Source organism: Leopardus geoffroyi, chromosome A2, assembly GCF_018350155.1.
Source record: "Leopardus geoffroyi isolate Oge1 chromosome A2, O.geoffroyi_Oge1_pat1.0, whole genome shotgun sequence".
Lineage (NCBI taxonomy): Eukaryota > Metazoa > Chordata > Mammalia > Carnivora > Felidae > Leopardus > Leopardus geoffroyi.
In genome coordinates, this window is record NC_059331.1 from 139117827 (window position 1) to 139138968 (window position 21142).

Sequence of the window (21142 nt, forward strand, 5' to 3'; positions counted from 1 at the left end):
TTATCAAAGTCTCTGTGGTTTCTGTAATGCTATACTTAGCTTTATTCACTCAATATCTACTCTGCATTAGGTACTAGCCACCCAAAGATAAAATGGTTCAGCTTCTTCCCTAAAAGATTTCACAGTCTAGTGGTAAGAACAGACAAGAAATTCAGCAAGTTTGCTCTCAATGTATTGCCATTGAGAACAATTTGCCCAAGGTCTTGTGGGAAGATAAAGGGAATTAATTAATCAAGTGAAGCCCAGAATTTGACATGAGAAGGGTTGTCAGACATGGGGAAAGGGAATGAAGTGAATAGGACTCCTTAGAAGTATTTCAAGATATCAAAGATATGATGGAAGTTTTCCTACAAATATTTTCAAGTTGATTTTCAGTTCCTCTTGTCCTTCCATTTTTAATAAATAATTTTGATCCATCTGTGTATATTTAAATGATCTTTTTCAAAGCTTATTTATTTATGTTGAGAGAGAGAAGGAAAGAGAGAGAGCACAGGGGAGGGGAAGAGAGAGAGGGAGAGAGAGAACTCAAGCAGGCTCCATGTGTGGAGCCCGACGTGGCCTCAAACCCACAAACCAGAGATCATGACCTGAGCTGAAAGCAAGAGTGGGATGCTTAACTGACGGAGCCACCCAGGCGCCCCGCAACCACGATCCTACTAGGTCATTTTCTATAAACTTTATTTTGCACAAAATTTGTATTTCAGTTTTACAATGAAGGAGGAAAATGTAGAATTTATAAAATAGTTTCATGTCATGTTAAAAGTTTTAAGACGCTCTTTTACTTATTTTTACCTTACTGCCAAGGCAGTGATTTCTTTGGGATCTTATTCTCATATTTATGTAACTCAAAAACATCCATTAAAAATCTTGATGTAGAGAGGGTTAAGTCTCCTTGATATTTGAGTTTATGGCTTCATTATTTTAAACTAGCAACGAAAGTGAAAGTGCTTCTTCGGGTATTTGTTCTTGAGTTAAGAAAGCTCCTGGGTGAAATGGGTTTTTCAAGCTCTGATGGCTGTAAGTGGTATTAATATCAAATAATTTCAGATTTGCCATTGTCTAATGAGACCATTGAGCACAATTCTCTTTCTATATCTGAACACACTGAGATGCACAGAATTCAAGTAATTTGACCAAGGAAATACAGTAAGTATAACAAATTTCAGTAGGACCAGATACACAAAGAAGTCCTCCACTTAGCCTGCGTGAATTAGTTAGTTACAAGAACTGATACAAGTATTGTGCCCTCTCGGGGTCACTCACTGAAAGTTGATTTTTTTTAGATACCTATTAAACACTTGCACAATTCTATTTTCATTTCTGGCATATGTAGTTTGCCACTGTACTAAATAAATTAAATAGGTCACTCATCTAGAATTTCCTTTGAACTGAAGGGCTTAGATCATTTAAAATTCGTGCAGCGAGATAGAAGGAAATGCATACAGAGACAACAATTTGGAACCGAGCTAACACAAAAATAAAACAAGTTGCTCCATTTCGAAACATGCTTTCCGAGCCCCGCTTCTCTCTCCTGTCCTCATACTTCACGAAGGCCGCTATGTTTTGGCCCCCCGTTTTCATTGTTGGTGGCTGATGTTGGTCCTTCTCTGAGCAGACTGAGGTCTCAAGGAATTGGGGGGACAGCCAGGTATTTGGATCGTTCAGTTCTGCTCTCTCACTTTTGTTGGGAGGCATCCCACTGGAGGGGGCCATTCAACCATCATACCTCTTTATTCTCCCTTTTAAAACATTTCTAGTAAAGGTTTATCATATAGTTTTGAAATGTTCTATTTTGATTGGTGTCACGTGTGTTCAAATTCTCAGAGGCAGTTTTGAATTTCCACAAATGCATTGCATTATGAGAATCTGACTTCAACAGCCACTCCTTTAAATGGCTGCGGACTTCTCTCGTTTTAATTGATACAAGGAGCGAACATGTGCTGAGTATTGATGGGCTGGGAGGTGGTGTACCTTAGGTACATTCTGTCATTTAATCTGAGCGATACCTCTGCAAAATAGATACTGTCATTAATCCCAGTTCTCACAATTTAATAGTAACAGGCATAGAGCCAAAGTTAAACCCAGGACTTTTTGCCTCTAGTATCTATAGTGTGACCACTGTGCTATGTGCCATGACTCCTAACAGTATAGTACTTTCCACATAGTAAAATTCTCACTAAAAAATGTGAATTGAATGGAACTGAATCCATATACTGGCAGCCCATATTCAATGCTCACTGTTACAGACAGAAATTAAGAAATAATCATTTCCACAGTGGGAGAATAAATACAACCCTAAGACATTAATTTCTAATGATTTTTTGCCATGGAAGATATAATGTGATATCAAACTTATACATCTTATATGCTACACAAACATTTCCAACTTTCTTAAATTATTAACCTTGACCTTTGTGATATTCGGGAAACATTAAAATAAAAAATGCAATAATACAATCAGTAACCCTCTCTACATAATCATGCTGAACTGAGTGAAATAGGAGTTCTTTTTATTTGGAAAAACAATATTACTCTGTTTTGACTCAAGGGTGTTAACATTTTTAGTGTTCGTATTAATTTGTTTTCTTTTGATCATACAATTATTACATTTATTTTCCTTAGTAAAACGGCAAAACATCCCAATTGCCAAATGCTAATGTTGTGTCCATAGAGTCTGAAAATGCACATCTCGTTAGGTTTCTGTTTTTCAGCTGGTAAAAGTTTATGAAGTCAGGATTTGTTTCACTTGGGGGATTTTACTTGTGTATTTTTAAAGATACATTTACCATTTCCCTCAGGTTGCTTATCTGTCCTTCATTATCATAGCAACAAAAGTTTTTCACTTTGTAGTCTTACGCAGCTCAGAGCGATCTAGTCTGTTCTTCCAAAAACATGAGGAGGATACCTGCTGCATGTTTTTTCAAAAAATATTTTTTGTTCTTCATCTTTGAGAGACTATGTTTATCCAAAGAAAGTGTACAACCCAATATGAAGTTTGTTTTATGCTTTTTAAAAATTTTGACTTGAACTTTGATGTTAAGCATCTTCAAGAGGTAGTTTTGTTGTTGTGATTGTTTTAATACTTAAGCAAATAAAAATGGCTGTTTACAACATGAACAATGGTATTTCTAAGAAAACATAAGCCTGAGCTTTATTCTCCTTTTTGTAATACTGCCCTATCTTTTCTATCCACATGAAACGTTCCTTAAACGAAAACGTTAAGAGGAGACTGAGACTCTCTTAGATTCTTCATTAGTTGGCTAGGTCTCCCATAGCAAGATGCTGTGAAAAAAGCAACTTTCATGCAGTTATTTTTGTTCCAATATATACAGAAAAGTGACAATACTAAAAAGCTGAGATTTGGATTTCATACCTTACAGTGGCTTTCAAGTACACTTTCTTCCGATTTGTATTGACAGCTCTCCTGTTGGTAGTATTCACCCATTTTAAAGAGAACACAGAAATCCAAAGTGAGTTGTCAGTCCAAGGTCATCTAGTTTGTAGAGTCACAAATTAAACCTGTAAGTTCTGATCACAAGTTCTTGTTAATAATTCCTTTTCACTTTCCATGATTAGATGCTGTGAAATGAGGAAAAGGGAAGCAAAAATGCTAAAGTAATTTACATTATAAGATGTAGTGCACCCTATATTCAGTTGAAAGGCTTAAAAATTAAAAAAAATTTTTTTTGAGAGAGAGAGAGAGACAGAGCATGAGCGGGGGAGGGGCAGAGAGAGAGGAAGACACAGAATCCGAAGCAGGCTCCAGGCTCTGAGCTGTCAGCACAGAGCCCGATGCGGGGCTCGAACTCACAGACTGCGATATCATGACCTGAGCCTAAGTCAGACGCTCAACCGACTGAGCCAGCCAGGCACCCCTTAAAAATTTTTTTTAAATGTATATAATCTATACATATTGCATATTATGTACATAATAGACATTGAATATTATATACATAATATTCATTTATAACATACTTTTAGTATATTATATACACTTTCAGTATATTATATGTAAGATATATGCGTATGTATATACACACCCTATACATATATATTATATATAGGTTACCAAACTTTCCTATTTAAGGAGTTTTTTTGAACATGACAGGAAGATATAACCTAACAGAATCTTTCAAACTGGTCACCTTGGAAATGATAGACAAACTGAGATTATTGACTCAATAGTTAACCCTTTACTTTGTTCACAGTTGCAAACATTTTTTGAGACATTCCTGACAGCCAGTTCACCTCTTCAGGCTTTTGATAATATGAAGGAAGCAATTAGCAAACTCCTCCTAGCAGCTGAAGTATTCAGTGAAACATCTACTCTGGGACCAAAGGCCTTCAATAGGTAAAAACAAAATTTAACATTAAAAAAAATTTTAAAAACCCAATATAAAAATTATTAGTGAAAATATATCTTAATTATTACAAGTAGGTGCTTATTTGGAAAATGTTATGTCAGTATATAAATATGGACTTGCAAGCATGTTTCCATATTTGTAGATCCCACACTTCAAAGCATGTTACAGACTTGTTAGTGTCTAGATAATAGTGACGAGAAATAAAGCACACATTATTTAAGTGGATTTTAATTGTATCTCCTTTTTAAGCTTAGGTATTTCTATCATATGCACTTTGCATTGACTAGGTGTAAGTTTACTTATGGCCCTTATTAACAATAGTCAATAGCTACTATTTTCATGTTACAGCCTACTTCAACATAATTTAATGCCCTTTTTCTAGAAAAAAAAAGTTAAATTTACAATGTCAACAAAAAGGAGGTGGCTCAATTAAGCTTTATCATGCTTCCTATGTGAATAAGAATGCCCAGTGTGTAGGAGTAGGAGAGTTTCCTTCTCCATATTTGCATTTTCATGAAGTAAACTCCTATGTTTAATGCATTATTAAACTCATTGTTTAATGCGTTATATTTGTATTTTCTATAAGGAACAAAACAAATTCCAATTTAAAAATAGGTTGCATGTAATTCCATATTATCCAAGCCACTGCTCTCTTTAATTAATACATACCTTGAAATTTAACTGTAGTAACTGTTAATAATGCGTCAAATGATAGAGTAAATGTAGCAAATACAATATATTTTTATATTACCTTGTGTTTTTATTTCAGATGCAGATTATGTTTTCAACTTTTAACTTTTGATATTGGTTACTACAATTTCAGGTACCCTGTTGTGCTCCAGGTGCGTACGCCAAAGGCTTTCTGTGAGCTTCCCGCCTTATGCTGAATGATCTATGTGCGTGTGTGTGTGTGTGTGTGTGTGTATGTGTGTGCACGTGTTGTTTGCATTCATAGTAACCAACCAATAAATAGCAACTTGTATTAAAGTCACTACAGGCTTATATTTTACTGTAGTTCAGAAAATTAACTAATGTATGGAGAATCTATGATTTGAGGTCCAGTCCCTACTATGCCTCATTGTGGAACAGGCACAGATTTTTCTATGGTTCAGTCACTGTTTATGAAATAAAGTGGTAGACATTTGGGTAATAGAAAATAGCAGTTACCCAGCTTATTCCCTTAGGTTTATATATATAACTCTTATTCTTTACATATAGATATTTAGTTTTATTTTTATTTATTTATTTTTTTTCAACGTTTATTTATTTTTGGGACAGAGAGAGACAGAGCATGAACGGGGGAGGGGCAGAGAGAGAGGGAGACACAGAATCGGAAACAGGCTCCAGGCTCTGAGCCATCAGCCCAGAGCCTGACGCGGGGCTTGAACTCCCGGACCGCGAGATCGTGACCTGGCTGAAGTCGGACACTTAACCGACTGCGCCACCAAGGCGCCCTAGTTTTATTTTTTTAATGTTTGTTTTTGAGAAGGAAAGTGAGTGAGTGGGAGGGGCAGAGAAAGAAGGAGACAGAGAAGACTCTGTGCTGTCAGTACAGAGCCCAGTGAAGGGCTCCAAGTCATGAACCTTGAGATCATAACCTGAGTGGAAATCAGATGCTCAACGGACTGAGCCACCCAGGTGCCCCTAGGTATTTAGTTTTAAATTGGCCTATATTTTAATTAAAAAGCCATGGGAATTTTTCAAATATATGGTTTTTTTCCTAGTATAAAATATGTGTAAATTGAAGAGTGTTTTTTTATATACCCTGATTCTTTTGCTTCCTTTCAAATTAAATGAACTCATTCAGATCATCTCCTACATATTTCTCATCTAAAATATCCCTTTGTGGCAAGAAGATTTAAAAACATTGAATAAGTCTACAGAAAGCTTTATTTTGGGGTATGGAGTAGGAAGAAGGGAAGAGGAGCAAAATAAAATTATGAGCAATCAGATTTCAACTTCATATTGCATTGACTGCGTTTCAAACTATTGTACAAGGGGAGTGATTATATTATATGTGGCTCAGACATTTAGTTTAATAGCTCAAAGACTCATTCATGAAATTTTGAAACTTCATGAATCTACATTTTAAATTATTCATTATCTTGCACACATCTTAGTGTGTTCTTTAAAATTTATTGTTCAGAACTGTTACTTATTATCTTTCATGGACACGAATTCTAACAGTAAAGAGTTTCAAGATAAACTTAAGTGACTTTATAATCCATTAATTTTCTTATAAAAATTGTATCTTCAAAAGAACATTTCTTATATTTTATAAAACTGTTGACCTCCAAAAAGGCCACTAGATGTCAGTTCTGATCTACAATCCAACAGGAATGAATCATGTCTTACAAGTGATTCCACTGCATTAATATAAAAGTCAACGAAAAATATTTGCTGTGCTTTTACTCTTTCACAGGTGCATGAGCATTTAAATTTTCAAGATGGTGATAATACGGATTTTGAGGACCAAAACACAGAAGAATTCCTTTTACAAGATACTTTCAATTTTCTCTTCTCTAATGAATCTTCACTTCCCATGTTTTCTGAGATATTTCAGGGACTTTATATATCAGGTGTTTTTAAGGTAAGTGCATATTCTTGTAGTGACAAATATTTCTTTCAAGTCATTCTTTGGAAGGTGCCATTTTCTTTATTGTGCAGTTAAGCAAATTGATAATTCATTTGAAACTAATTGGTATCCATTATATTACATCTCTTAATATTTTTCTGGCCTAAAGACTAATATTATTTTACGTCAACTAAGTATGAGTGACTGATTCTGATGCAGTTATGGGTTAAAATAAGGCAATTCCTAATTCCTAAGGAATGTTTGTGGATATTATGAATAATACATATTCTATGTTATTTAGAATTCTTTAGGTGGAATAGAGAGAATAAGAGAACTTTTTGGAGCCAGTCTAGAATAGCAGTAAGTGCTCTAGATCGACACCAAGGCACTGGAGTTATAATACTAATTTTTAAAGAATTCACATCTGGTTAACATCTTTGCTTAGATTTCTGATGATTAGGATGTAGTGCTTCATAGTAGCATTGGTTAATTTTTTAATGACATGTTAATATAACTTTTCTTGATGGATCGAAAAATCTGTACAGGTTACTAAGTACAGCATTATTCTCTATACGTCTTTCTGTTTTGAAACCTGTATTCAGAAAACTTGGAAGAGTAGAACATGGAAGTTCTCACAAACAACGTTCTTGCTCTGTGGAGAGTTGTTTGTGAGAGATAGAACATAACTTTACAGACTGCTGTTTCCCTGAGATTTCATTAATTCTCCTTCTAGTTCCCTATTTTCCTTCACTAGTGAGTAGATTGTCATTAAAACCATTAGAACCACTTCACCCAGAAGGAATGGAAAATATTTGCAACTTCTCCTCTCTGGGATGCATCAGGAGAAAAATAGATGTGAGGGGAAAATGGGGCAGGGGGACCGTTTATCAGAATCCACAAACTCCAAAACTGTAATTTGGAAGAGATTCACATGTTCATTTGCTGCTCTGATCTCTGGTACTTTGAGGGCTGAAGAAGACTCTGCCTGCGTTCCCAAATTGTCACACACCGTCTACCCTATAGGGCTCATCTCCCCAGGCTTACTACCAAAGCACTATTGAGCAATTTCATTCAGCATCTCTTTGTCAAATATGAAATTTTCTTAGAGTCAGACACTGTTGTGACAAGCTGAAGCTACTATGTATTATTTAGCATTAATTAGCTCAGCTGTTTGTAGAGTTCGAACTTTGGTGTATAAAGTGGGAAGCAATTGGGCTAAACATGGTTTGACTTGGTAACAATTGCTTAAGATTTGTTCCCCTCCCCCATTATAGGGCGAAAACTATCAAAAGGAACCAAATCAATGCCTGTCTTTAGAGGAGATGCACTCAATTATGACTTTCATAAAGGAACTTGGGAGTTTGGGGCCATTCCAACTGGTAAAACAAAAGTGACATTTGATTCCTCATGATCACTGAGATTATAGTAGATCAGCCATAAGCTATTTGATTTTCACTTGATGAAGATATTTCGTTAAGAACTAGAAACCTTTGTAAGCTTCTTTCTTCTTTTCAGAGATCTAAATATTAAAATGAGCAGAATCCATTTGCTTTAGGACTTTGCAAATAATATATGGCTTATTCAAGCTAAAGGATATGAGATCAGTAGGGCTGCCAGTATATGGCAGTTCTTAAGGAAAAATGTCCACGTTTTTCTAGAGAAGTTTTGCTTTTAGCTTTGGGACATTTATGTTTGACAAAAATTTCTTTCTGCTCATTGTGCCCTTTTTGTTTGTGTAAAATCAAATATTACTGAATATAGCCACATCTTAGAAAACTACCTAAATCTTAATTTGTTGCAACTCTATAGCAAACCTCAAAGAAAGAAAATGTAAATAGTTATGATAACCATTACTGGTTTCAGCCTAAAAAAAATCAATGACATTTTATTGTCTTTTCTGTGTATTTCTTTGGGTTCTGTTAATGTATTGGTCAATATCAAGATAATTTAGTACATATACATGTGCATGTTCAGTACTTGCTTTTTCTCTAGTTCTGTCACTTGTCTAGATAGACTACAATGGATTTATATTTTTCTACCTAAGGTTTGTTCATACAAAACATCTTTTTAAAACAGCATTTTTAAAAGTCCACTGATAGCTTGTTATTAATCTGTATGGATCAACATTTATATTTTACTTAAAAAACCAAGTATTCACATTATACTTATCTGAGTTATAACTAATTTACTAAGTTAATTAGTGAATGTTTGGCACTTGTTTTTATAATTGAGACTCATTTTATTTTATTTTTTCCAATTTTTTCTTTAAATTCTAGTTTAGTTAACATACAGTGCAATATTAGTTTCAGGGGTAGAATTTAATGATTCATCACTTACATATAACAATCATTGCTCATCAAAATAGACTCATATTTTAGAGGATTCAAAGTAAGCTTTTGCCCCAAAGATAATTTAATTGGTAGATTATTTTAATTAATTTAAACATACCCATATTACATTTGTGACAGTTGGATCAAAACTCTACAAATATAAAGAAAGAGGTCTCATTCTTCAGGAATTCATAATTTAAGATATTGTGAATGTAGTGAACATCACTCGGCACAGACTACAGAATTATTTCGCAGGATAAAGAGCAAATCCTAATTTCCTGACTCTCGGTGTCAAAAGAGGATGACTAGATTTTTTTTTGTAGGATTAATATCTCTCACCCTGACAAAGTTCACTTGAGCAATTTCTCCTCATTCTTCCTACTGCCTGACTCAGTCTGTCATTCACCTGTTCTCAGATATCTTTAGGAAGGAGACTTCCATTTCCATTCAATGAAAAGAGAAAGAAAACTCATCCTATTTAGAAATGTGATCAACAAAATTTGTTCCTTATAAAAAGTGACATTTACCTTGACAACTGCACAGAAAATTATATTATGATACTGACCAATGGATTTTAAATAAATATCTGATTTTTAAAAACAGCTGAATAAAATACAAAGGCTTTTCTAGTAATAACACCTTTTAAATTATTTTCCATAACTTATTCAGATATTCTCATTTTGACTGTTTTTTTCAGCTCTTCCCATCTACTGCTCCTGGGATTCAGTCTTTGATGCATGAATTTTATGATATGGCAAATCCTATAGGACAACCTGGTTCAGTCCTGACTCAGTACTGGTCTCTTTTAAATGTATTTGAACAATTTCAGCTCCTGAATAAAAACGCACAGCTACACCCACTGGAATGGTAAGATAGCCACAAATTTGAATTGTGCAATCCAAAAATTCTCTAAAGATTGATTTCAAAAGATTTTGCCTGCATTAAGGAAAGCAACAAAAAGAAATGTGTCCAAAAATTTGTGCTCTGGAAAATAAGCTTCTGTAAAGCATTGAAACCATAACAATTCTAGTGGTCTTCAAACACTGTAATAAGAACACATCCAACAGTTTTTCAAACCAACAGGACTTGACTCTAAAGAGTAATGTTTAAAATTAAAACCTTCAAATTTGTTTCATTCTGTGATATATATCCTTGAATTACAGGCGTATCAGACAGAAAGACTTGGGTGACTTTTTTCTTTTCTTTTTTTTTTTTTTTTTTAATGAACCATCAGTCAGCGTGGAGCCCAAGATAGTATGAACATTTATTTAAAGAGTTTTTGAGGCATGGCTTTAAAGTGGGCAGAATGTATCCAAATTTATAAATATGTCTGTCCCTGCCAGAAGAATAGAACTTTTCTTTTTTTTTAGAAGGTCGAATCTCCGGAAGCCTGGGTGCCTCAGTCGGTTGAGTATCCGACGTCGGCTCAGGTCACATACTCACACCCCCACGTCAGGCTCTGTGCTGATAGTGCAGAGCCTGGAGCTTGCTTTAGTTCTGTGTCTCCCTTTCTCTCTGCGCCTCCACTGTGCTCTCTCTCTCTCTCTCTCTCTCTCTCTCAAAAATAAATAACCATTGAAAAATTAAAGAAAAAAAAGAAGGTAGAATCTCAGAGGGAAACATTTGGCCTCCCCCTTCCACTTTCATTCTAATGAAAGGTAGTAATGAGCAGATGGAAGAAAGGATAGGCCAGGTGAACACATTAACATCTCCTGTAATTATTGAAAATGGACAGTGCCTAACACACTGGCTAAGTCTGCTTTTCTTTTATAGGATGGAATTCAGGGAATATTTGACTTTTCTACTGCCAGGAAAACAGAAGCAAACCTAAAACCTCCTAGGGAGATGAAAGATGAAATGGCCAGGCTAGAACCATTTATGTCTCTTGCAGTTACCCTCAGGAAGGACTGGCTTTGGTTCTCCTGAGTGCTGCTTCCTTTCCCTCTACCTCAGGAGATAATGAAAGCAGATCCACAATAATTTTTTCTTAATTAAAAAATGTAAATACTCATATATTTGATGAATTCTTAGCACATTACTCAGGATCAGAACTCACTTTAATTGTCATAACGTTATGAAGTTGGCCTTATTCCCTAAATGTCCGAAGTAGTAAGCCAAACAGAAAGTTTATTTGTTTGTTTGAAAAGTAGGTTTTAAATAATAGAGCTCAGTGCCTGTTTCTCTGTTCTATGCACTCACTCAAGGAATCCGAGTCTGTGTCATTCATCATTATCAGTTGGGAGGAGCAAACTTGATTTAGCTACTGTTTTTAACTTTGACTAAATTCCCTTGAGATATGCAAGCATTGGAAAGTTTGTTTCTCAGCAAGTTTTTCTCAAGAGTCACATGTAGTGTAAGGTTAAGTAAGGGGCTTATCTTAAATTTAACTGTAACCCTAACCCTAACCCTAACCCTAACCCTAACCCTAACCCTAACCCTGATTCCCTTTAAATAAAGGAATGTATTAGTGGTCAGTGTTGAAAGTGATCAGTGTAGAAAGAGTCAGGACTTTTTTGAATCAGACAGACATGGATTCAAATATCCCAACCCCAGAGTTTATTAATTACAGCAGCTAAAGTTTTGACCCCTCTGAGACTCAATCTCCACATCTATAAAATATGGATTATACTACCTACCACATATTATTTTACAAGAATTGAATAAGATAATTTCCACGTACCACATGGTGTCTGGTATGCTGCAGGGCAAGTAGGTAATAAATATTAATATTGACTTTTCATGTTTCTCTGCGATCCAAAGGTCACTTTAGGATCTACAGTGGAGGAAATATTTTTCTTTCTTTTATAGGAAAAGTAAGACAAGTTCAAAAGATTTATCTAACTTAACACAGAAAATTAAGCTTCAGATCTTTATCAAAAAGCAATTAGGTAAATCACCTGAGAACATTTCAAGAAATAAAACTCAATTCTAATTATCTTCAAATTTACCTGGGAGCATATGTATATTTAATTATCATCCATGCTGTATTACAAGGAGGATGCATATTATACATATTTTCCAGACAAGGAAACCAGGATGAAAAGGTGGATCATTTGCTCAAGCCACACAGGTAAGAGAAATAGAGGAGGGATTAGGACCCTGGCCTCATGCCCACGGTCCAGTCTTTATTCCAGTTCATCCTGCAGAAGGGAGGTCAGGTGTAGTCATTTGTCATTGTCCTTATCTTCACAATAGTCACCTCCAGCTTTTTCTACTTCTAGCCAATTTTACATACCTATGCTACCTGTAGGGATTAATGACTTCATGATTCCTTTTTTTTTAAGATTATTTATTATTTTGAAAGAGAGAGAGAGAACAGAGAGCAGCTACACATGCGCCAGCAGGGGAGGGGCAGAGAGGGGAAGAGAGAATCCCAAGCAGGCTCCATGCTATCAGTGCAGGGCTGGTGTGGGGCTTGATCTCACAAACCATGAGATTATGACCTGAGCCAAAATCAAGAGTCGGATGCTTGAGCGACTAAGCCACCCAGGCACCCCTCACGCTTCCTTTCAAATAAAGATCATTTGCTTAGAGCAACAAGGTGAGAAGAGATAAAGTCAGAAAAGCAAGAGTTAGAAAAAGTGATCATTATTTATGTGTGCTCCCTGAGGCTTAGAATCCAGAGGTCCCAACAGAATTAGTGTAAATCTGAACAAAATGAAAGTTGCTTACTATCAATATTTGTGTACTGTTAATTCTCACTTTACTAGAAACACAGTTGCTTTGCTCTCATCATACGCTTTCCATGAAAAATCCACATTTTTAAAACAAATAATTTATTCACAAAATTGCATAAGGAATCACTGCAGGATGCTTTAACATACAAAGCATCTCATCCCATTAAGATACTAATTCAGTGTACGTGCATTTCAGGGTTGTATCTTTTATGAGCTTCACTTAGAGTTTTTGCTTCTATGAATTCAGAGCTATTTTTTTTTTAATTTGGCCTGGCACTCAGTCAACCTTCAACTAAATATATCTAACCCCATGCTTGCTTTATGTTTCTTCATTCCTTGGGAGGAAGGAAATATTTTAAAGTAAGTCCTAGACATTATTATTTTTCACCCCTAATTACTTCACTGTATGTATCAAGGAAAAAAAAAAAAAACACCTTTACAAAGTAAACTGAAATAAAATTATCACACCTTCCAACATTTGCAATACTTTTAATTCCCTGATTCTTCGTAATTTGCTGATGTTTGTATTTTGAAGGAACTGAATATGCCTTATTCATCTCTTCTCTACCACAGTGCCCAGCACAATATCTGGAACAATAAATATTTATAAAATGTAATTTAACACAGGGCATTTGATTTCATTCTCATCCCTGTGAAGTAAGGCCAGGGCTGTTATCTCTGTTCTGCTGCAGGAGAAATGGAGAATCACAGCTCAGCCCGGGAAAGTAGTCTCCATCATCAGGACCAGCAATTTTTCTGCTGCAGTTTAGATTATTTGGTACCAAACTTGAGGATTTAGAGGGGTATCTGGCTAGGCATCTAGTTATACAACAGAAAACTGAGGCAAACACACTAGATAGAACTAACCCTTACTGTTAAGCGTAGTTAGTGTTTAAGGATAGAAGATGCAGGAAGACATAGGTCACTTTCTGCATAGTACGCTTCTGTTTCTTAGGTTATATGCGTGTTCTCCTGAGTCTATGTCTCAGGGCTCCAAGCTTCTCACTTCAAGACTGTGTAATTTTTTCCAAACAAATTCCAGTAAGAATGTGTGTTCCCAAATTCACTTCTGTTGGACCCAGGCTATCAGAGATCACTCACTTTTGGACTGAAGAGTGACTTTTTGCCCTGGTTTTTTTCAAATGTACTTCTGCTGATTGGAGATGATGAGATTTCCACCCACCTCACTTGAGGCGAGATTGCCAGCTTTGAGGAGTGAAATCCAGAAAGTGTTTCTTTGTGTTCATCAAAATATCTGTGCCCACACAGGACAAAAAAAAAAAAAAAATAGTGTGTTCAATGTAATTTCCATGAATTGTGTTCATTTCATTGATTTAGATTTGTTTGGCATTGCATTTGCAGGGCTTCTTTCACAGAGGATGAGAACATTGAAAAACCACAAGTGCCATTTGATGCAATTGAAAATAAAAAAGGTAAAAAGATATGGTCTCGCTAATTCCAACATGAAAATAAGTATTGCGTGGCTCAAAAAATACATAAGAAAGTGTTTCGCTTCATTAGCAATAAAAAATGGAAGTTAAACTAGGAAATACGATTTTCCTTCAAATTTGAAACGATTTTGCCTCTTAAAGATAATAGAGCTGGGGAGAGTGTAGGGAAGTAAGCATTCTCATGCTACGTGTGCTAGTTAAACTGAGCAACCTCCCTTAAGGACCATAACAACATATAAGAAAATCCTTAGAAGTTATTCTTGCATCACAGAAATTTCACTCCTAGATATTCAATTTAAGCAAATAATTAAGAATGTACACAGAAGTTTAGTTACATGAGTTATTAATAAATAAAAAATTTAGAAACTTCTATTTTCTACAGTTACTTCTAAAATTACTTATAATACAATTACTTCTACTGTAATAATACTGGATTGGATAAATAAATTAAGTTATAGGTTTCCAACAAAATATGATAAAGCCATTCCAATATTGCAGAAGAGTTATTTATGACATGGAAGATGTTTATGGTATATCATTAAATGAAAGAATTGGCTACAAGCAACTTGGGCCTCAGGGAAAACTAATGGTGGTTGTAATTTTCTCTCCTGGACTTATCTTTATGTTCTAATTTTTTCCTTCTAAAGAACATCTGAGCTTTTTGTCATACAAAAAGAAAATGTTTCTAACTTTAAGAATAAAAGATGAAAAGAAGTACTACGTGTCTACAATTTTTTAGAAATCAAAATTTTCCTAGTACAAATCAAGGCTTAATACAATACAGTGGTTCTCAACGTGTGGCCCCTAGACCAGAAGAAACATCAACATCACCTGGGAAATTTAGATGATTCATATCTGCTGAATCAGAATCCTACTTTTCTGGGTATGAGACCCAGCACTCTGTATTTTTCTGAAGTGTTTATTTATTTTGAGTGTTATTTTATTTTTTGAGGGAGAGGGAATCCAAGCCGAGGGGAGGGACAGAACGAGAGGAGGACAGAGGATCAAAAGCAGGTTCCATGCTGACAGCAGAGAGCAGGTTCTGTGCTGACAGCAGAGAGCCTGATGTGGGGCTCTAACTTGCAAACCGCGAGATCATGCCTGAGTTCAGGTGCTGAACCCATAGAGCCACCCAGGCACCCCCAGCACTCTGTATTTTAAGAAGCCCTTCAGTTGATTCTGAGGCATGCTAAAGTTTGAGAAAGACTGATTCAATAGAATGAAGTGGTAAGCCCAGTGAAGAACTGATTATAAACTGCTACTCTGACTCTTTCTGGTTCCCACCATTTTTTCTCTTTAAATGAATAATTTAAGCATTCTGAGTACGTTTATTCATTCCTTTGTTCCATCAGTATTTACTAAGGAGTTTTTTATAGAGATGTTTGGTTCGATTCAGAAACTTAAGAGTAAATGTCAGTGGAATCAACTGGATAGAATTTCTGTAATTCTAATGATTTGGGATACTAAAGTCATTAAATCATAGAACTAGAAGGAATCTCAGTAGATCACCTTCAGGCAATGGAGACATTTAGACCATTCATTTTTCTCCCCTAATATTTTCCTATTTGGAAAACTCATTCTTCTGAGATTTGAACCGAGTAACTTCTTTTATTTTACATAGCTTTCAGTTTAACTAAGAAGTGCTTTCTGATGTAATAAGTTAAGTAATAAAATATGTGTTTTACTAAGTTGTGCTGTTTGAGATTAATGAATATGTATTCTTTTTGTTTTGATTAATAGTTTTCATTTTAAATTAACTTTTCTTTTTTTAGCTTCTGTTCCACGAATTATGAGTGAAACCAAAGAAGTTCATTGTAGTAATGGTGAGTTCCAATTAAAGTCTTTCAGTGGCATAACCAATAGTGAGGCACAGCCCTGCATTGAAGAAATCGTCATTTTCTCATAGTTGGACACTTCTAGACTACAATATTAATATTGCAGTAAAATAAATAAATAAATAAATAATAATAAAATATTAAGTACATTTTTAGAAGTTTCTGAATAAGTTGTTATCTGTCACTTTTGCATAAGAAGAGCATTTTTATATCTCTGTTTTTGAACATGGAATATTATGCTCATGTGTTTGTTTAAGGACAGTGACTTTCAAACTCATTTTGAGGAGTCCTTAGGGTATTAAGGCTTTGCCTTGGAGACTGTTCAAGTGGAAACACTTAAGCTTATCTGCTTTATACATTGATTTTTAGGGCTCTCACCACCCCACAGGGATTCCTTTTCTGTCAGATTATTGACATAATGGATACTACTTGAGTTGAATTTTCTTTATTAGAATTGAGAATTTTTAAGCTGCTTTTTAACTTATTTTCTTAAAATTCATGATTTTTTTAAACCAAAGTATAATCAAGAAAAATAGTATATATATTATAGTAATACATTTCAAGTGTTATATAGATTTTAGGATGTAAAAATAATTTTGTTCACTCTGGTCAGCATTATTCCAGTGACCTTGCCAATATATCTAGAGAATATATAGAGAGAAATATAGAAAGAGAGAATATACAGAGAATAGGATATATATAGAATAGAATAGAGAGAGAGAGAATGAATCTAATTGATCTTTCCAGGATCACAGGACTGTTAAATACCTGAGCTGGATCAAAGCTGGGTCTTCCAATTCTTTGTTTAAAGCTCATGAGTTATCTTAATACTTTATAATAATATGATAGAATAATAAGAGTTTACTTAGCAGGTTTGCTTTTTAAATATATATATATTGCTATTTGAATATATATATACATATATATATAGTGCTAAAACATGCACTTAGAAAATTTAGCCTTTCACAAATAAAAAATCTATTCCAGGAAAACATAAAATCTGGAAAAAAATAAAATTTATAGATTAAAGTTTAATTTATTATAAATAAAAGTCTTCCAATTTAATAAAATCTAATTTGTATCTTCTATAATACAATTTAATTCATTATGTTTTAACACTATCATTAAAATTGGGGTAGACTGAGAGGTTATATAATAGTATGGCATAATAGAATCAACAAATACATTCAATTAAAAAAGCAACATTTTAAATAAAGTTTTGCTGATCAGGAAAAAAGAACAGATATCACTTATGCCCTTCCCTCCCTGCACTTGCCATCCAATCTCTTCTAGAAAAATACATGCAACTCTTGGGAGACTGGTGCCTAGCTATAGTGGTAAAGTACTAGGGAGAAAACCAGGAGCAAGATTAGAATGCACATTTGGGGGTGGCTGGGTGGCTCAGTAGGTTAAGCTTCCGGCTTCAGCTCAGGTTATGATCTCATGGTTCACGAGTTCGAGCCCCTCATCGGGCTCTCTGTTGTCAGCATGGAGCCATCCTCGAATCCTCTGTCCCTGCAACCCCCTCTCTGCCCCTCTCCCACTTGCTCTCCCTCTCTTTCGCTCTCTCTCGAAAATGAATAAACATTAAAAAATTAGGAATGCATATTCGTCAAGTGCTAGGTTCTGGGGTAGATGCAGCATCAGGAAAGCCACTTCACCTCTTTGGTATTCTATTTTATAATTTATAAAATGAAACAACTGTATGGGGATAATCTCTCTTTTTTTTTTTTTTTTTCTAGTTCCCAAGTAACGTGTTCTGGAGGAGGTGAATGTGTTAGATAAGCTCTTTAGCTTAGTTCATGTTTTTATGTTGATAGAAACTAGTCCTACCTGGGTCCGCATAATTAATCTTCCCACTTTTATGGTATAATTTAAGGTTTAAAAAATAACTTGATGATGCCTCAGAACAGGTGGGATTATCCTTCAGAGTCTAGGCTGTTCTTGTGTTTAATATGAGTTATGATTATCCCTCAAGAGGGCAATAAAACTCTGTGGTTAAAAGGATTCATTAAAAGCAACCAAAACTTCAAACAGCTTTCCCAAATATGCTTGCCAAAGAGGCTAAGCAGCCTGCTACCGCCATAGCTGGCACTGGGTTCTCCGTGGATCTAGGTGAGCTGGCCTGAGGCGTGCTGGCCCCGGGCTGGGAAGGATGCCAGTGAAACTCCAGGTGTATCAGCAGCACTGATGATTCAGGTCAAGATCATGTCGAGATAAATCAGCCTTTAAGCAGGGGTTTAGGATGGAGCACTTCAGCCAGAGGTGGAGAGATTCTGATGAAACCAAAAACAAGCACTTGCTAGAATCCTGCTTAAGAGAATTCCTTACACATTTGGTCTCATGTAGGGCTGAGTTGCGGTGTTATAATGGGCAAGCCCCACTGGAAACTTTCACTGTTAAGTGAAAGTGTGAACTGCAGGGAAATCAACTCTCAGTGACTGATTTATAAAAATATATCATCTGAAGTTAAAGTACGTCCTCTGTGGTTACTGTTTTAAAAAAATAAAGCTTCTACTTGGTTATTCATTTAGCTGATTTTGAACATAAAAGAGTAATGCCAGTGTTTATGTATTCCCTTTCTACTTAGGAAATGGTCCTCCCAAAAGCACATTTTATATCTCTGGACTCCAGCCTGCTTAAAGTGTTATGTCAGGTTCACAGTCTCCATTTGAGTCAGATCTCACGACCAACAATAGCCTGTTTTTTACTGTGCTTATCTCAGTGCCTTGAACACAGAATGTGCTGGGGTGGGGGGGGGAATCTTTGAAAAAAAATGAATGCATTATTAATAAGTGGTTGAATTAAAATAAAAACTTATGGTCCTTTTTAGGATGAGATCTAATAATATAATCTTGCCCTCATTCTTTCATTGGTTTCTCTTTTGTTATAGAAATTTCAAAAGTTGACATGATCATCAAAATTATAGATGCAATCCACCTACGTTTTTCAGCCAGATCAAATATTTGGTAACAAGTAAAATCAATAAAGTCGGTAGTTTCCCCAATTATTTAACCAAATTGACTAGTCATTTATTTTTTATTAAGACTTTTTCCTACAATGAAATTACAATGTATCTATTGTATTATTATTTATTCCTAATTTGTACCTGAAGAGTTTTTTTCTTTCAAAATCTGGGAAAACTATACAATGTGGGACAGAAGTACGTAGGGTTTGTTTTTTTTTTTTCAATTTCATTTTTCGTTTTCATTCTCATTAGTGCCTGATGGAAGTTGTACTGACACACAGGCCTCAGAACTGGAGTCCAGACACCCAGAAGGTTGGTGGTTTCCACTGCCACGGATTTGGTGGTACATCCCCGTGTCTGCCAAAGAAATATAAAAAATTCGGCATCGTTAAGTCACAAAGTGCAGGATATAACGGGGATGTAACGAGAGAGGAAGACAAGGAAGAGATTGTGAAATGCCTTGTCTGCTTTATTAGGAGCTTGGACTAAATTTGGGAGATAATGAGAAACCATTAAAGAATTGAAGCTGACCCAGAACTGATTGTAGAAAAATCATTGTGATAACTGTATACAGAGAGGGGAAGAGGCACAGCTGATGAGATAATCTACTTGCTTTAAGTTCGGTGGATAGCTTCCTGCAACGAATTCAGTGTTCCCTTTTTCTGCTGCCATGTTGTTAACCGTCATTGAACATCTTATTTAAAAGACAAAAGATACTTTCCTTTTACCGATTTCTATAAAATTTCTCATTTACTGGAATTTTGTGAACTACTGAAAAGTATTTATGGAGCAAAATACTTATTAATATTTCTTTGAAAAACATTTGCTAAACTTCTTTTGAGTAATTTACTTATCCCAAACATGACGCAATATAATTTAGCAGTGGCTGGTGTGTGTGCCTACAAATGTACTTTTCTTTTACTCATCAAGATCCTTTTGTAAAAAATCGGGCTATCGCATGGAAACATATTTTTCAAATGACTTAGAATCAGTGGTATGAAGTAATATGCTAGGTTCCATGACAAGATTGAACAGAGTATGCCATTTCCTTCTCATACTTGAGGGTACTTCCTTACGCTGAGGTGACCTGGGTGGAGTAGGGAGGGGGGTCTCAGGATGTCCTGCTGATGTTTTTGTATCTAAATGTTTGCTGTAATATTGGATTTCACATTCTTCACTCCACCCTACTGCCTGTAAGCTACTATATCAATTCAATGGCAGTTTAATGACTCTCCCTATTAAGAAATTTTCCTCATTCCCTGCTGACGCCCTTCGGTTACCACCTCAGAGTCATCATCCCCATTCACCAGTTGCTTGATACATGCAGTAAATGTCATGAACGTGTTATCAATCCACTGGTGAGACATTTTCCCGCCTTCTCTCTGCCTTCAAACATATAAGGACTGAGCAAAAACTAGCAACTGTCTAATGCCAGCTAAAGTCAACAGCTGTGTATAAGGCAAATTGTACAAAATCTGACGAATAGAAAATTCAGCTGAAGCCACAAATCAAATATGACCAGAGTGCCAAGCGGAAAATCAGCAGTGATCACTAAGTGAATGACTAAGGTTGTTCAAAGGATAATCATATATGAGTTTTCAACATTTATCCATTTCACAGTTGTCTTTTTTTTGTTTGTTTGTTTTGTTTTGCTGTTATTTTTTCTTTTAACAGATGACACACAATGTTATATCAAACAGATCCTCACACATCCACATTTGGAACTGAATCCTGAATTTAACCCGAAGATCAAAGATTATTACTCTGAAGTTCCATTTGACGTGGTAACAGTGACAATTGGAGCAGAGACTTCTAATTGTCAGTGCAAGGTGTACCTGCACGATCGGGCAGGAACAAGGTACGGGGGGATGTTGACCAGGGCTGAGTGGAGACATAATAATGGGAAGCAGATATTTGAAGCATCCTTTGAAGATTTAGAAAA

At 35.4% G+C, this 21142-nt stretch overlaps 1 protein-coding gene across 7 annotated transcripts in view; it reads left to right on the top strand.

Moving 5' to 3' along the window:
- The window catches only part of CPED1 (cadherin like and PC-esterase domain containing 1), a 282494-nt gene that overhangs the window by 121645 nt on the left and 139707 nt on the right, over positions 1 to 21142 (top strand). For 5 of the 7 annotated variants that reach the window (XM_045495426.1, XM_045495430.1, XM_045495427.1 and 2 more), the window contains 8 exons: positions 4209 to 4351; positions 5134 to 5206; positions 6787 to 6954; positions 8214 to 8318; positions 9967 to 10136; positions 14309 to 14379; positions 16170 to 16220; positions 20875 to 21058. In XM_045495426.1, coding sequence (XP_045351382.1) covers positions 4209 to 4351; positions 5134 to 5206; positions 6787 to 6954; positions 8214 to 8318; positions 9967 to 10136; positions 14309 to 14379; positions 16170 to 16220; positions 20875 to 21058 — 965 coding nt within the window. The remainder of the gene's footprint in view (positions 1 to 4208; positions 4352 to 5133; positions 5207 to 6786; positions 6955 to 8213; positions 8319 to 9966; positions 10137 to 14308; positions 14380 to 16169; positions 16221 to 20874; positions 21059 to 21142) is intronic. The other 2 variants (XM_045495428.1, XM_045495429.1) reach the window with 1 other exon arrangement.